At 45.1% G+C, this 17,679-nt stretch overlaps 1 protein-coding gene across 4 annotated transcripts in view; it reads right to left on the bottom strand.

Moving 5' to 3' along the window:
- Window positions 1-17,679, bottom strand: part of LOC117517084 (prolyl 4-hydroxylase subunit alpha-2-like) — an 87,516-nt gene that overhangs the window by 31,739 nt on the left and 38,098 nt on the right. For all 4 annotated transcript variants that reach the window (XM_034177997.1, XM_034177996.1, XM_034177995.1 and 1 more), the window contains exons 7-11: window positions 12,616-12,812; window positions 11,248-11,424; window positions 9,855-9,925; window positions 9,191-9,290; window positions 8,747-8,800 (exon numbers count right to left, since the gene is read on the bottom strand). In XM_034177997.1, the coding sequence (XP_034033888.1) occupies window positions 8,747-8,800; window positions 9,191-9,290; window positions 9,855-9,925; window positions 11,248-11,424; window positions 12,616-12,812 (599 nt within the window). The remainder of the gene's footprint in view (window positions 1-8,746; window positions 8,801-9,190; window positions 9,291-9,854; window positions 9,926-11,247; window positions 11,425-12,615; window positions 12,813-17,679) is intronic.

Raw genomic sequence — 17,679 nt, 5'->3', positions numbered from 1 at the left:
CGCCCCCTGTTGTGGGTCCGTGTCACGACACTTTCACAACAGGATATCTCGGCCAGCGTCATGAACCCCGAGGGGCGTCACCCAGCCATTGAACGGCCAACGGGAGAGCAGGGTGCACAGGCGTCTGCAGGAGGCGTGATTGGTGAGTTGCAGCACATCCTCACCGCCTTTACGGCTCGGTTGGATCAGATGACCGAGCAAAACATCCTCCTGTACCGCAGGGTGGAGGCTCTCTCCACACAGGTGGCAGCGAGCGCTCAGGACGCTGCTGCAGCTCCTCCTCCTGCCGACCCTGTGCAGGATATAAATGTTCCACTGGTCGTTCAACAAGACGAGACGTGCACGGACTTTCTCATGCAGTGTTCGCTCGTCTTTGCACAACGTCCCGTCATGTACGCGTCTGATGCTAGTAAAGTAGCTTATGTAATTAATCTGCTTCGAGGAGAGGCACGCGCTTGGGCTACGGCGCTTTGGGAGCAAAATTCACGGCTCCTTCATACGTACACTGGGTTTGTGAGGGAGTTCAAAACAGTGTTTGATCACCCTAATAGAGGAGAGACCGCTTCAACTGTGCTGCTGTCAATGAGACAGGGACGCCAGCGCGCAGCCGCTTATGCAGTCGACTTCCGCATTGCGGCTGCGAGGTCCGGCTGGAATAACGCTGTGCTCCGCGCCGCCTTCATAAACGGACTGTCGTCGGTCCTGAAGGAGCACCTGGTGGCCAAGGACGAACCGCGGGATTTGGATGGACTTACTGATCTTGTTATACGGTTAGACAATCGGTTAGAGGAACGCCGTCGGGAGCGAGACGAAGGACGTCCCCCTCCCTTCCGGGTCTGAAAAGGTTCCGCCCTCCCCACGCTCCACGGCCGCAGCGCTCCGTGGGGCAACAGCACCCCCTGCTGGTGTTGCTAGGGAGACGCGCAGGGCCAATATAAGATCAAATGACAGAATGAGGAGGCTGGTCCACGGGGAGTGTTTTTTCTGCAGCTCGAAGGAGCATATACAGAGAAACTGCCCCAAACGGCCAAAACGACAACACTCGCCTTTAGAGACTGGGCTAAAGGGGGGGTCATAACATGCATGTGGGACACACACGTATTGCCACACGACTCCCAGTTACAATCCTGAGTGGGGATTTAACCCTTCAAGCCCCAGCACTGGTGGACACAGGGTCAGAAGGGAATCTGCTGGATAGCAGATGGGCTAGGGAAGTAGGGCTCCCTCTGGTGGCGCTTCCTTCACCATTGCAGGTGCGGGCACTAGATGGCACCCTTCTCCCTTTAATCACGCACAAGACACAACCAGTAACTCTGGTGGTGTCTGGGAATCATCGGGAGGAGATCGAGTTTTTTGTGACTCCTTCTACCTCCCGCGCGATTTTGGGCTTCCCTTGGATGTTGAAACACAATCCCCGGATTGATTGGCCATCTGGGGTGGTGGTTCAGTGGAGCGAAACCTGCCATCAGGTGTGTTTAGGATCCTCGGTTCCTCCCGGTTTACAGGCTAAGGAGGAGGTCAAAGTCCCTCCCAATCTGACAGCGGTGCCGGTTGAGTACCACGATCTTGCGGACGTCTTCAGCAAGGATCTGGCACTCACCCTTCCTCCGCACCGTCCGTACGATTGTGCCATTGATTTGATACCAGGCGTGGAGTTCCCGTCCAGCAGGCTGTACAACCGCTCACGACCTGAACGTGAATCAATGGAGACCTACATCCGGGACTCATTAGCTGCCGGGTTGATCCGAAATTCCACCTCCCCGATGGGTGCAGGTTTCTTTTTTGTGGGCAAGAAAGATGGCGGACTCCATCCATGCATCGATTACAGGGGGCTGAATGAGATTACGGTTCGCAATCGATACCCGTTGCCCTTGTTGGATTCCGTGTTCACCCCCCTGCATGGAGCCAAAATCTTTACAAAATTGGATCTTCGGAATGCGTATCACCTGGTTCGGGTCCGGAAGGGAGATGAATGGAAGACGGCATTTAACACCCCATTAGGTCACTTTGAGTACCTGGTCATGCCGTTCGGCCTCACTAACGCCCCTGCAACGTTCCAAGCTTTGGTAAACGATGTCTTGCGGGACCTCCTGCACTGATTCGTCTTCGTATATCTGGATGATATTCTCATCTTTTCCCCGGACCCTGAGACTCATGTCCAGCATGTACGTCAGGTCCTGCAGCGGTTGTTGGAGAACCGGCTGTTTGTGAAGAGCGAGAAGTGTGAGTTTCACAGCGCTTCTTTGTCCTTCCTGGGGTTTATCATCTCCTCTAACTCCGTCGCCCCTGATCCGGCCAAGGTTGCGGCGGTGAGAGATTGGCCCCAACCTACAAGCCGGAGGAAGCTGCAACAGTTCCTCGGCTTTGCAAATTTCTACAGGAGGTTCATAAAGGGCTATAGCCAGGTAGTTAGCCCCCTGACAGCCCTGACCTCTCCTAAAGTCCCCTTCACCTGGTCGGATCGGTGCGAAGCCGCATTCAAGGAGTTGAAACGACGGTTCTCGACTGCACCAGTGCAGTGCTGGTGCAGCCCGACCTTGGCCGCCAGTTTGTGGTCGAAGTGGACGCCTCTGACTCAGGGATAGGAGCCGTGCTATCCCAGAGCGGAGAGACCGATAAGGTCCTTCACCCGTGTGCCTACTTTTCCCGCAGGTTGACCCCAGCTGAACGGAACTACGACGTCGGCAATCGGGAACTCCTTGCGGTGAAAGAGGCTCTTGAGGAGTGGAGACACCTGTTGGAGGGAGCGTCTGTGCCATTCACGGTTTTCACTGACCATCGGAACCTGGAGTATATCAGGACCGCCAGGCGGCTGAACCCCAGGCAAGCCCGCTGGTCACTGTTCTTCGGGCGTTTTGACTTCCGGATCACCTACCGCCCTGGGACCAAGAACCAGAGATCGGATGCCTTGTCCCAGGTGCATGAAGATGAAGTCAAGACTGAGCTGTCGGATCCACCGGAGCCCATCATTCCGGAGTCCACTATCGTGGCCACCCTCACCTGGGACGTGGAGAAGACCGTCCGGGAGGCCCTGGCACAGAGCCCGGACCCCGGAACAGGGCCGAAGAACAGACTCTACGTCCCACCAGAGGCAAGAGCTGCTGTCTTGGATTTCTGTCACGGTTCTAAGCTCTCCTGTCATCCGGGGGTGCGACGGACCGTGGCAGTGGTCCGGCAGCGCTTCTGGTGGGCGTCCCTGGAGGCCGACGTCCGGGAATATATCCAGGCCTGCAACACCTGTGCCAGGGGCAAGGCAGACCACCAGAAGGCACAGGGACTTCTTCAGCCACTTCCTGTGCCTCATCGCCCCTGGTCCCACATCGGTCTGGATTTTGTCACGGGCCTCTCGCCGTCCCAGGGCATGACAACCATCTTCACGATAGTGGACTGGTTCTCCAAGGCGGCCCACTTCGTGGCCCTCCCGAAGCTCCCCACGGCCCAGGAGACTGCAAACCTCCTGGTCCACCACGTCGTCCGTCTGCATGGGATACCTACCGACATCGTCTCTGATCGTGGTCCCCAGTTTTCCTCACACGTCTGGAGGAGCTTCTGCCGGGAACTGGGGGCCACTGTGAGCCTCTCGTCCGGGTATCATCCGCAGACCAATGGACAGGCAGAACGGGTCAATCAGGAATTGAAGCAAGCCTTGCGCTGTGTGACGTCTGCCCACCCGACGGCCTGGAGTGAACATCTGGCCTGGATCGAGTACGCACATAACAGCCAGGTGTCCTCTGCCACCGGCCTCTCCCCATTTGAGGTGTGTTTGGGGTATCAGCCCCCATTGTTTCCCGTGGTGGAGGGAGAGGTCGGTGTGCCCTCGGTCCAGGCCCACCTGCGGAAGTGCTGTCGGGTGTGGCGCTCCGCCCGTTCTGCATTGTTAAAGGCCCGGACGAGGGCGAAGACCCATGCAGACCGCCGGCGGTCCCCGGCCCCTGCTTACCAGCCCGGGCAGGAGGTCTGGCTTTCCACAAAGGACATCCCCCTCCAGGTGGACTCTCCAAAGCTCAAGGACAGGTACATTGGAACGTTTGAAATCCTCAAAATCCTCAGTCCTGCCGCAGTGAAGCTCCGAGTCCCAGCTTCACTGCGGATCCACCCGGTTTTCCACGTGTCAAAAATCAAACCCCACCGCACCTCACCTCTCTGTGCTCCCGGACCGGCGCCGCCTCCTGCCCGGATCATCGATGGGGAGCCGGCTTGGACAGTGCGCCGGCTCCTGGACGTCCGTCGGATGGGCCGGGGGTTCCAGTATTTGGTGGACTGGGAGGGGTATGGACCCGAAGAATGCTCCTGGGTAAAGAGGAGCTTCATCCTGGACCCGGCCCTCCTGGCCAATTTCTACCTCCGTCACCCGGACAAGCCTGGTCGGGCGCCAGGAGGCGCCCGTTGGGGGGGGGTCCTGTTGTGTGGGCCGCCAGAAGAGGAGGTACTGCTGGCCTACCACCAGAGGGCGCCCTGCCTGAAGTGCGGGCTTCAGGCACGAGAGGGCGTCACCCATCTACACTTCATCATCCCACTCCATAAAGACCGGATGGCATCTCCACCTCGTTGCCGAGATATCGTCTACCTTAGGAGGTAACTTTCTCTGCCTGTATTGATTGTTTCCAAGAGCTATTGTGTTGCAGCTGTCTAACCAGAGGACCGGCGTGGGTCACGACTGTTTCGTCCTACTTCCCGTCAGATAAGTGGTTAAACAGACGCTGCACGATTGTGTGTTAGAGGTGGAGGTGGAATTCCCACCATTGTTGTTACTGGGTGTTCACACACCCACATCTGATTGTCTCTGCTCCTCGCCAGCAGTACCAGATCCGACACGCGGAGACAGTGGCCACCTGGGGTGTTCGGGATTTGGCGGCTCCAGTATTCTCCGGGTTCGGCGGCGGAGGAAATCGTGTGGTTCCGGTTCTTCTCAGGACAGACGTCTTCTATCCTCGAGCCTGCCCACATGTCACCTTTGCTAATTGACTATTGTACTTATTCTGTAATCTGCTGTGTTTGGTTGTGCTTTTCACAACAGTAAAGTGTTCATATTTGACTCTTTCATTGTCCGTTCATTTACGCCCCCTGTTGTGGGTCCGTGTCACGACACTTTCACAACACAAGAGTCGACAAAAGTATTTTAAAGGCCTGACTAAAGTGTAATATGTGATCTTTAATAAGATATTTTCATGAAAAAGACACAAATGTGCAGTTTACTGCATTTTATTTTTTTCTTGTGTAAAAACACAGCTTAGATGTGGTTTGACTGAAACAAGTTGTCATTAAACTTAAATAAAACAGGGATGAAGTCGAGGTGTAAGAGTCACTAGGTGTTAACAGGAAACACTTATTTCTATATTTATGTTCATCGTTAGTTGGTTTTACCTTTTCTGTGTGTTTTATCAGGTTATTTTTGTGTGTTTCTCTAAAATTGTATTGTAGCAATAGTAGTTATTTACTTTTGTTGTTGCTGCTATTATTAATATATAAATAAAAATAAATAAAAAATATTACAATTCGTAATACATTTGACACTTTTACGACAACAAACGCTAAGCCATTATTTATTATACAGAAAACAAAGGCACACAAACTGTGCTGAGATGCGAACAGCTTAATGCTAACTTTAACATTGAAAACGCAACAGACATGCTAACGCGTTAGCATCGGTCCCATTTTTAAGTTATAAAATACATCTATCAACTGTTTTAGAAGACCATAACAGGTCGGTTTAATATAAAAAAAGGTAAATATTACTCACAGACATATGCTCTTTAGGGTTTTAGCGGGGGAAAAATTAAGATAAAGTGAAATAACACAACAAACCATTGAATCAGTGAGACGGATCAATGATTCACTGGTTCAAAGCAAAGCCACACCCCGCTCTACTTGGGGAAGGTCTGCCAATGTTCTCACAAAGACAGGGAGGAGAAGGACCGTGGCTCATGGCAAGCAGTAAACAGACCGGAGAGGAAGGAAAATCCACACAGTCCCTTCCATCCCAGGGCGACGCCATTCACGCAGACATTGCTGCTGCTTTGAGTAGCGCAGAATGGGATGTTGCTTTGACAGTGACATATTTCGGCCCCAAAACACGCATGACACCACATGCGCACGGGTATGTGTGGTTAAATTTTCCAAATGACGGAAATCCGTCGTGGTGACGGAGAACTTTAACCCATGGCATACACACACAGACACATGGTTGAGTAATAACTGCAGCCCCACGTGTGTGCGCGGAGTGCACGTGAGCCACACACACACGCCGCTGCGCACTCACGTGTACATGAGGAACACAGCGCTCCAGTCTTGTGTTGATTATCCAGACGTTTGGACATCGAGCAGTCTGCAGCACCTTTTATGGCCATCTGACAGCAGTCTGTGTCATCAAAACTGTTGTCTATATGCTCTTTGGATGCCATTGTGCAGGTGTGGACGAGGTACTCCGGATACGTTCTGACACAGCTGACCACACCTCTTTTCCTCCCAACTGTGTTGGATTATGACAATATTTGCCATGTCGGGTATGTTTGCCATGTCGGGTTCCTCCACATTCTTGCTGTGTGAGGGGGGCTTTGTTGGGAAGGTGTCGTAACACGGACCCACAACAGGGGGCGCTAATGAACGGACAATGGATAAGGGAAGGAGTAACAATTTAATGTTGCACAAGAACACAACGTAAAATAAACAAAGGTACTGCCAATCACACACAAGAGGATTGCGGGCAGGCTCGAAGATAGGAGACCTCAGATGAACGAAGAGCCGGGACCCACACCGCTTCTACCACCAACGGCCTGAAGAACACCGAAGCCGCCAAGCCCCGAGTCCCCAGGTGGTCTCTGTCCTCCGTTGTCGGCCCTGGTACTGCTGGCAGAAAAAACAGAAGGTAGTGAGTGTGAATCCTCACACCCAGCAACCTTGATTATTGATTCTTGTGGAGGGAGAGCCTCCACCTCCAATCATACACACGTGCAGCTCCGAAAATCCAGTCAAGGAAATACCACCAGGAAAAAACAGCTGCAAAACAGATCAGATTATTATTTGACGGATAAGTCAGCAGAGAGATTACCTTGTATCGTAGGAGATTCCTCGGCGAGGAGGTGGAGTCGCCACCCGGCCTTTATGGTGATGGTGATGATGAGATGATGAGTGACAGCTGGTGTTGAGGATGATTGACGGCTGTCACTCCCAGTGGTTCTGGCGCCCTCTTGTGCTTGAAGCCCGCACTCCAAGCAGGGCGCCATCCGGTGGTGGTGAGCCAGCAGTACCTCCTCTTCAGCGGCCCACACAACAGGCTTTAGGGTTTTCTTTTTTTAAATATACATTTTCAATAAATTTGCAAAAATCTAAAAAAAACAAAACAACTTTTTTTACATCTTCATTGTGAGGTATTGTGAGTACAATTTTGAAGAAAAAAATGAATTTCATCCATTTTGGGATAAGGCATTAACATAACAAAATGTGTAAAAAGTGAAGCACTGTGAATACTTAACGGATGCACTGTAAATGGTGACTAATAACATTAATTAAATAACTTGCTGGAACACACAACAAGATGTTTTTACAAGCAGCCCACTGAGTACAGAAGATTCGCATTAGTCGGAAAATTGTGGGTTTAGTGATACAACAACAGCAACACTGCCCCCTGCGTTATTACACATAGTAAAATCATTGCTGTGTCAACACATTCCAAGCAGTTCCACAGATGTACATAATAGAGTATGCACATACAGCTGTCAGTCAAAATCCTTTTACGGAAGCCACATGAAACACACAGACAGAATACATCTTACATGAGCAAAGCACAGCCATAAACAACATAAAAAAACACAGCAGATAAGATGAACATTGTGAACTAGGGGTGGGTGGTACACCAGTGCCACAGTCATCACAGGTGTGATAGTGCACCACGATATGGACTCCACAATCCCATTAGCATTGATACAAATCAATTTCCCCCTTAAAATAGTACAGAATTCTTGCCAGGCCAGATTTTTTTTTTAGTTGTAGCGTTAAATGATGCCACCAAAAGTAATACTGGCTCTGATCAGCACTGCAGCTGTGAGGATCAGAACTGGAGATGGGGGATGTATGTGTGGCATTTTGTTCCCTGCTCTGCTGAGCTCCACAAAAGTCATCACCTTTGAACTAATTATCTTACAGACAGAGGTGTCAAATCCAGCTTCAGAAAGTAAAAACCCTCCCATGTGTTGCTTCTACCTGTGCACCTAAAACAGGTGATCTTAATAATTAGCTCATCCCCATGCTTGAAGAGCTGAACTAATTACAATCAGCTGGTTTATTGGGAAGATGGAACAGATATGTGGATGGACTTTTACTTTCTGAAGCTGGATTTGACACCTCTGCTTACAGATGTTAGTTTCACATGTTGACAGTTAAAAGTCATGGAAATATTGTTCAACTGTGATAGTGTTGTGTGAATCAGTGGACCTATGTGCTGTGTGCATGATTCTATGAGCATTAATTAAACACAGCCACAGACCTCTTAACCATAAAATAATGTAAAAATCTTTGATTCGTGATATTTTTCATCCACATTTTTAACTTTTCAGGTTAAACTGTTGCTTAAAGAAGACATTTATTAAAGAGGTTATACAGTGCCAAAGCAGTAATACTGTGGCATAATACGTCACTGTCCAAAAAGCAAAAAAAAAATACAGTGACATTAATTTTAGGTGATATCACCCACCACTAATGTGAATAACCTGTCTGTAGTTCTGTTTACATACACATAAGTTGAACTTACCCTTGAAAAGTCATAATGTGGCTCATACTGTCCTCCAACTCCATAGTTTGCAACCTGTCAAGTCATTGGGAGAAATATAAAATGTTACACATACACACACACATACATACACACACACACATATATATATATATATATATATATATATATATATATATATATATATATATATATATATATATATATATATATATATATATATATATATATATATATACACCCACACACAATATTAAAATGTTCTGTTACAACTGTACACAGTATATTTGATCCAGTGAATACTGCTTGATAAAGGCAAGCATGTGAAATAAAAATGTTTTTCCTCATCACACTTTATTATTCTGATATTCTGTGTGTGATTTTAATTTGAGTAACTAAATTTAAAGTCAGAATGATACAGATGCAAGTTGAGAAAAATTATTTCCATAGTATAAATGACAGTGCCTGTAGTAACTCTGCAGTGTTCACTGTGAGTCCTGAGATGTCTTCTAGTCTCTGATTGACTCGAGCAATGACAGGGTCATCATCGTCTTCCAACCATGCACTGTAATAACAAACATATACAGTCAATACACACTGCAAGCAAAGATGGACTGTAGCAACTAATTTTTAAATGAAATAACTTCATATTGTCAGCAAGTTTCTGAAAATGATGAAGTGAAATTTGAGCTGAAAGTGGGAAAGCAAGCAGTCATATCAATGACTGGTAAAAATGTGACAGGTTCACACCCACTAGCAAAGCTTCTAACCCAGTGTGTTTTTACTTGTTTTAGGCAGAGTGTTCTTCTCAGTTAGAGTCTTGAAGACTGCAGGTATGGCATACTGTGAATTCTACAGTACTATGCAAAGATTTAAATCAGCATAGAATTGTAATTATAATGCATAAGATTTCAGTTTTTACCAGCAGTACATCTCCAGACAAATCATATCTGAAATGTTGAAACATTCCAACTTTTGCACAATACTGTATTTTTCTTCAAACATCACTTCACGGAATATCCCAAGGTTCAAAGCATTATAGTGGTGAAAATATGGGCAGTGTGTTAACTGTCTTGACACCAGGTAGATTTGGAGAACTTTCAAAGAGCCATTTGCCTCAAAGAGTTACCTTTTTGAAACTCTATAGTTAGCTGTTGTCAGCACACCTGTTTTAGGGTCTCTGACAGTGGCTCTGGCAAGCTGAAAAAGACAAAGCATGGTAACAATAACAGCATTATCATTATTATAACAATACCAATTCAATGTTCTTCCTTTCAGGCTGTGGCACAGTCCTGTTGACTGTTATGTCTGTTACTGCAAGTAGTGATTCAGACGGACTGTACGGGAGGGTGCAGTGAGATACAGCCGTCCTCATATGAAGAAATTAGATGAAATGTTCAACACAATCAGAGAAGTAAAACAGAACACAGCTGGTGGAATAATACTTGTGCATAGATGAGCAATTACCAGACAAGACTGGTGCCGCTATAAGGTGTTGTGTCATGCAGTTACAAATTTTGCCAACTCCAATCCCTATTAAAAGCAAACAAAAAAACAAAAAACTAACTGATATGGCCTGAAAGCTCTGCTGAGGTATAAAAATGAGAACTTTCTCAAGACAGTACAATCTATTCTACTGAATTCTACTTTTGGGATTATTCGTGGATATATTGATGTGTAACTGTAAAAGGACTCTGAACCAGAAATTGCTATACATATAAAGTTTATTATTAGTAGTAGTAAAATTAGATATAATGTAATTATTTAGCAGTGATACAATTTTTTTACTCAATTTGACATTTAACCCTCTGAGGTCCATGGACGTGCTGGTACATCTGGTGTAGTTTTCATCATTTTGCTATTAATAGATCTGCGATGGAAGGTCAGAGACTTCATTCAACCACTTCCTGAAACTACAAAAGCTCATCTGTAAAATGGATCTCTCATCCAGGTGATCCTTCACTGTGTTGGTGGGTGCGCCTCACCCAAATGCAGGAGATGTTGCTGCACTGCACAGTGCACTTTTTAAAATTCAAAATACATCGTTATAAAATCTTTTTCATATATTACACTGCTTTTGTAAGCTGAAGACTTTGGTAAACCCATTTCACTAAACAATTTATCCACATGAATAAAAATGTATATTCACTCAAGATCTGAAGCATTTCTAAAGGTACATATTTTCAAGGTTAGAGCCAAACTATATCTTTTACACAGTGATCTAGACAAATGTATATGTCACATTCAGGAAGCTGACATTGTTCTGACCATTTTAATGTGTAACTCATGTGCATTATAGTAAAGGAAAGTGCCTTAATGCATGAACTGGACCCCAGAGGGTTAAGTGACACTGCACTGGAGTGTACTCGCTTCTATTCTAAGTGGTAAGTAAGTCATCATTAATTTTGATGCATGTCACACATTTTGTCTGAACTCATACATCTTGTTTTTTAAAATTACACATTTTCCATATTTAAAAAAACAAAAACACTGAGTATAAATTTCATTGTGTCTTGTCTTACCTTGGGTTTGGCAATCTCCTTAATCTTCTCCATCTCATAATCTGACAAGGTGTCCAGGTACCGTACGATGTGAGGACTATCCCACTCATCCTCCTCCTTCGTGGGCTTCAAGAGGAGGCGAGGGTTCCTGTTCCCATCATGGTAGCGACAGAATAGATGGCTACGCCTCTTTTCGGTCTAAACCAACACAACACAGTTTCAAGCACAAATTATGGCATAATAATATCATGCAACATTGATTTTTTAAACCACCTGTCTCAAGTTGTTTTATTTATTTTATCTTGGTGTAAGAAAAGTAGATGAGAAAAATCATAGAAGAATGTTCATTGCATGTGAATAAGTTTTCTTTTGACTACCCCCTGCTGCCAAAACTGAATTTGAGTGGATGAAGTGTAATCATGGCATGAACTAATTGTATTCTGTCAGCACACAAAAACACTTATCGTTAAATAAAGCAAGACTAAATGAACTGCACAAAAAATGGATGGCACTGTCACAATTCCTTATACACTCAGCCACTGTTGCTTGTTATCACAAATAACTAATCAGCCAATCACATGGCAGCAACTCAATGCATTTAACCATCCAGATGTGGTGAAGACGACTTGCTGAAGTACAAACCGAGCATCAGAATGGGGAAGAAAGTGGATTTAAGTGGCCTTGAATGTGGCATGGTTGTTGGTGTCAGTCAGGCTGGTCTGAGTATTTCAGAAACAGGGATTTTTCATGTACAACTATCTGTAGGGTTTACAGAGAATGGTCTGAAAAAGAGACGATATCCAGTGAGTGGCAGCTGTGTGGATGAAAATGCCTTGTTGATGTCAGAGGTCAGAGGGGAATAGGCCGACTGGTTGAATGGGTGACTGTGAGGCTATCATGTCAATATGGACCAACATCTCTTGAGGAATGTTTCCAACACCTTGTTCAATTTATGCCACAAAAAATTAAGGCAGTTGTGAAAAAAAAGGGAGATCCAACCCAGTATTAGCAAGGTGTACCTAATAAAGTGGCCAGTGAATGTAGGTGATTAATGATCCTCATATAATGACTATTGTTTCTGTTGTCTGACTGAAATCAGAAATTATGGCACCGTCACCAAGAGAAAAAAATAGGTTCCAATGAACATATGTGCTTGTATTCAATTTATTATTTTTTTCCAAGCTCAGAGATGTACAATAAATCTGACTGACAAAAAACTGTGCTCAGAACATTTCAATGTTCTGATAAAAATAATTTTTCTCCCACTAATGAGGTTCAACATGTGTTCAAAATGTTCTAATTTCAGACACAAGAGAAAACAAAACTTAAAGTGCGTCACTCGTACAGGTCATTGCATTGTGTTGCTTTATCTTTTTGTCCAGGTCTTACCATTTGGATGCCCTCTCCTCTGCAGAGGGCCTCATAGACCTCTCTCTCAGGGAGATGGTCCTTAGGCCTGCTGTAAGTCCCGAGCTGGATGGGTTCTTCAGAAGCTGGCTCGTAGGACTGCTGCTGCTCATGCATCTGCTTGGACAGCAACCGCTCAAAATAACGTAGGTTTGCTCCTGCCCTCTGGTGGGTGGAGTCTGTCAATACAAGGATATCTGGATTGTCAATCACTTGGCAAAACAAACTCAATGATCTCCTTGATTTGAAGATTCACAAGATGCGGGGAAAAAAAATCTCATTAATAGCTATGAGTATTTTGTACAATACTGTACTTGGAATGATTATACTATGTGTTTGATTTCAGTTTAAAGATACTGTTTATGTTTTTGGCAAATATGGCTCCATTTTCTTTTTTAAAAAGCTGCTATTTAAGATTAAAGTCATAATTTTAGACTCCGAGTTCAGATTCATTTAGCGCACCCTGTGAGGTCTGGAGACTTATAAAGTCCATAAAGGAAATGACTGTTATGTGTCGGACGCAGCTCGGAGAACCGACCAGCGTTTGAAGGACCCAGTATGAAATAAGCAGAGCACGGTACAAAGGCTAACTGAATTTAATACATAACAGTGATACAAAAAATAACAAAAGAAAGTGCGGTCTGGCGTGGTGCGCTCCCAGCAGCGCTAACGGTCCGGAGCCAGAAGCTGTTCGGACCCAAGGACCCCGCCGACACCCCCCAGGTGGCCGCAACAAACCGAGTCTGTGAAAGAAGGAACCATTATGTGAGTCCACACTCTACACACAAAGAGAACACTTAAAGGTGTACAAACAGCAAACACTTCCTGGCTTGATTACTAATCAGCTTCCCAACCTGCAGGCATGGAACATCCAGTTCACAAAACTCCACTGCAGTGGAAGCCGATACATGACTAACATACAGCTCAATATAATAAAGGTGTGAGGGACACCACATTTACTGACTGTATAAATGTTAGTCACAAAATCTAACGTACCTCAGGAAGTGTGCTGACGAGCGTGAGACCTCACCCCCTCCTCTTTCACAGACCGTGCATCAAACCCTGGACGTTCTCTGCATCCACTGATGATGAGATGGCTCCCGAGACGACGATCTCACCCGTCTGGTCACAAGGTCGAGTCTCTGGCAAATACACACTGTATACTCCAGTCTTAAATGCCACCATGTTCCAATCCATATAGATGCACCTCAGCTGTGAGTCCTGACGAGCTGCAGGTGATCAGGGTGAGGTCCTGATAACCTCAGCAACACAGCCACTCAGTCCCAAATGCAAGCCACCTGGAAGGAAAAACAAAAGACAGAAACAAAAAGGCAGCCAGGCCCCCCAGCCATACAACAATGACTGAGTGTTCACTAAGCAGATGTACGAGGTCTGTCCATAAAGTATAGGTCCTTTTAATTTTTTTCAAAAACTATATGGATTTCATTCATATGTTTTAACGTCAGACATGCTTGAACCCTCGTGCGCATGCGTGAGTTTTTCCACGCCTGTTGGTGACGTCATTCGCCTGTGAGCACTCCTTGTGGGAGGAGTCGTCCAGCCCCTCGTCGGAATTCCTTTGTCTGAGAAGTTGCTGAGAGACTGGCGCTTTGTTTGATCAAAATTTTTTCTAAACCTGTGAGACACATCGAAGTGGACATGGTTCGAAAAATTAAGCTGGTTTTCAGTGAAAATTTTAACGGCTGATGAGAGATTTTGAGGTGATACTGTCGCTTTAAGGACTTCCCATGGTGCGAGACGTCGCGCAGCGCTCTCAGGCGCCATCATCAGCCTGTTTCAAGCTGAAAACCTCCACATTTCAGGCTCTATTGATCCAGGACGTCATGAGAGAACAGAGACGTTTCAGAAGAAGTCGGTTTCAGCATTTTATCCGGATATTCCACTGTTAAAGGAGATTTTTTTAATGAAAGATGTGCGGACGGGTCTGCGCGTCGGGATGCAGCCGACGCGGTGCGGGGGCACAGGAAAAACACCTCCGTGTTGATAACCATTTGTAAAATCCAGGCGGCTTTTGATGGCTTTCAGTGGAGTGAGTATATGAGAAATTGTTTAACAGCTGGACATGTTCCAACTTGTCCTTAAGGCTTCCAACAGAGGTGTTTTTCCAGTGGCGGAGTGTCGCGGCGGCTGCGAGCCGACGCTGCAATCTGCCCGCACATCTTTCATTAAAAAATCTCCTTTAACAGTGGAATATCCGGATAAAATGCTGAAACCGACTTCTTCTGAAACTTCTCTGTTCTCTCACGACGTCCTGGATCAATAGAGCCTGAAATGTGGAGGTTTTCAGCTTGAAACAGGCTGATGATGGCGTCTGAGAGCGCTGCGCGACGTCTCGCACCGTGGGAAGTCCTTAAAGCGACAGTATCACCTCAAAATCTCTCATCAGACGTTAAAATTTTCACTGAAAACCAGCTTAATTTTTCGAACCGTGTCCACTTCGATGTGTCTCACAGGTTTAGAAAAAATTTTGATCAAACAAAGCGCCAGTCTCTCAGCAACTTCTCAGACAAAGGAATTCCGACGAGGGGCTGGACGACTCCTCCCACAAGGAGTGCTCACAGGCGAATGACGTCACCGACAGGCGTGGAAAAACTCACGCATGCGCACGAGGGTTCAAGCATGTCTGACGTTAAAACATATGAATGAAATCCATATAGTTTTTGAAAAAAATTAAAAGGACCTATACTTTATGGACAGACCTCGTATTTTAGAAGCTTACAGTGCCATCTATTTGTTTTCACACAACAGCAAAGCCTCATTTACCAAATTACAGGAACCTCGAAAGCAAACGGTGCACAAGTGCAGTTAGTTTAGAACAATGAGATGGAGACACAGAAAAAAAAAAAACACTAAGAGTGAAAACAGTTTAATTATTCAGGTAAAAGTTGATGAATATGTATGTTGTTTTAGCTGTGTTACCGCACACTGATTTTGTTGCACAAATCCACTCCTGGGAGCTGCAGAGATAGTCGTCACTGACATGTTTATCCACTAAATATTATTCAGTGGATAAAATAGTCAGTTGTAGCATGACATGGCCTTGTGGTCCAACATACAAGCTTAGGACACATTGGATCACTGTATATTAATCTGAAAGAAAATTGGACATAAATGTTCAATGGAAGCTCCTAAATTTACATGATAGTAGTGCTGGAACTGTCATACTCGCATCAGTGTTTTATTGAAGTTGTTTACTGAAGAATTTATCAAGATGACTTGAACAATTAATGCATATATGGTGGATAACCTGACAGTCTGGAAATAGCATGAACTGTTGGGTGTTGTGTAATATCATGGCAGACAGTGTCTGAAACAATAAGTCACATTTCGTACTTCCAGACTGACTGGGAGGAAAGTTTTTTTCCCCCCTCCAGGCGACCTGCTACTCATCATGCAGCAGACAGCGGCTGCCTGTGTGGTGCTGTGTTTCAACCGTTATGCCAAACTCTTCTTGCTCTTCTTATTTTCTGTGACTAAAATACAATCACAGAAGATGTGATTTTTTTTTAAGTGTATTTAATATGCGGTTTTTGTGTGTGTGTGTGCGTGCACATGCACGTGGTGGCCGACTTTTATTTTATATCTGATTTGCTCATAGCTGATATAGCATCAAGTGCACCTCCTGTCAACATTTTATAATATATAAATTTAAAACATTATATCATCAGATGTTCCTTTGATATAATCCAAATCACAGAGCTCTGGGAGGTACATCTGATTTTCACACTCATTCCAAGTCCACTAAAAGGTGTTAATTATGTAATGTTGCTGGTATGACGTTGACATGACAACAGATCATTTCTCTGTGTGGGTGTGTCATGCATGTGGAATACTGAATGAACAAGAGCTGCGCACGTGACTGCTGAGATAATTTGAAGAAGCTACAGTTTAAGCAAAAACTGAAACACTATGCGCACACACACACAACTTCAGCCACTTATCCAAGATCAGGTCATGGAGGGCAGAAAGGGCACAGGGGGAATCAATCTCATGACCTTCTTGCTGTGAGGCAACCATGCTAACCACTAAGCCACCGTGCTGCCAAAACACAATGCAGATGGTTTTATTTTTGGAAAGCTAACCAGAGGAATGGATAAATCAGCACAGGTCTCTGCAGTGAATGTGGGTGGGGCAGCACAATTTCTGCACTCAATTAATGATTGCAGAGCTGGAGTCAATCCATACATGGCTGAGTTCAATAAATTGCTCAAGCATCACGCACTTACATGATAGATAATCAACCACCCACCCACCACCACCCAATTCCCTTGAGTGTGAAATAGTGTGCTTAGTTACCATTAAGATAATTATCATGTAATAGTTACCAAGTCCCACATTGTCAAAACAATGGCAGAAACCTTTTCACTCTTCCTTTTAATACTTCTGCCAACAAAGCTATGTTTTTACCCTAGTTTGTTTGCTTGTCTGTTTGTTTATGAATGGCCTGGAGCCCACAATTTTTCATATATCGTCATGAAATTTTTAATGAAGATTCATATCCTGATAGACAAGAACTGATTCAATTTTCAAAGTCATAGGTCAATGTCAGGAACAATCTTGGAAAATTGTAAAAATTCCTATTTTTAACATTGAACAAATTTTCAAAAATTCATAATTGTCAAAGATCAAATTTCCTTCATATCTGACAGCGGTATGTAGGATGGTATCCTTTATTGACTCACAAAGGTTGATCCAGCTCTGATCCAGATTTTGTGGCCATTTAAATTTAACATTGAAAACCCCATTTAATGTATATATTTTACATATATCTTAAGCAGACATGTCCAAATCACTCTATTTGAAAGTGAGGTGCAGACTGGCACTCACTATCACCTGACAAAGTTTGATCCAGATTGTGGTTTTTGTGGATATTTGAATTTAACATTGAAATGTCCATTTGGCGTACATTTTGCATTATATCTCAATCAAAAATGCCTCAGTCACTCTCATTTTTACCTCCGCCAAGGAGGTTATGTTTTCGGTCACATCCGTTTGTTGGTTGGTTTGTTTGTTAGCAGGATTACT

Source organism: Thalassophryne amazonica, chromosome 9 (genome assembly GCF_902500255.1).
Source record: "Thalassophryne amazonica chromosome 9, fThaAma1.1, whole genome shotgun sequence".
Lineage (NCBI taxonomy): Eukaryota > Metazoa > Chordata > Actinopteri > Batrachoidiformes > Batrachoididae > Thalassophryne > Thalassophryne amazonica.
Note: the sequence above shows the minus strand (reverse complement) of the source record. Positions and strands in the feature narration are given on the sequence as shown.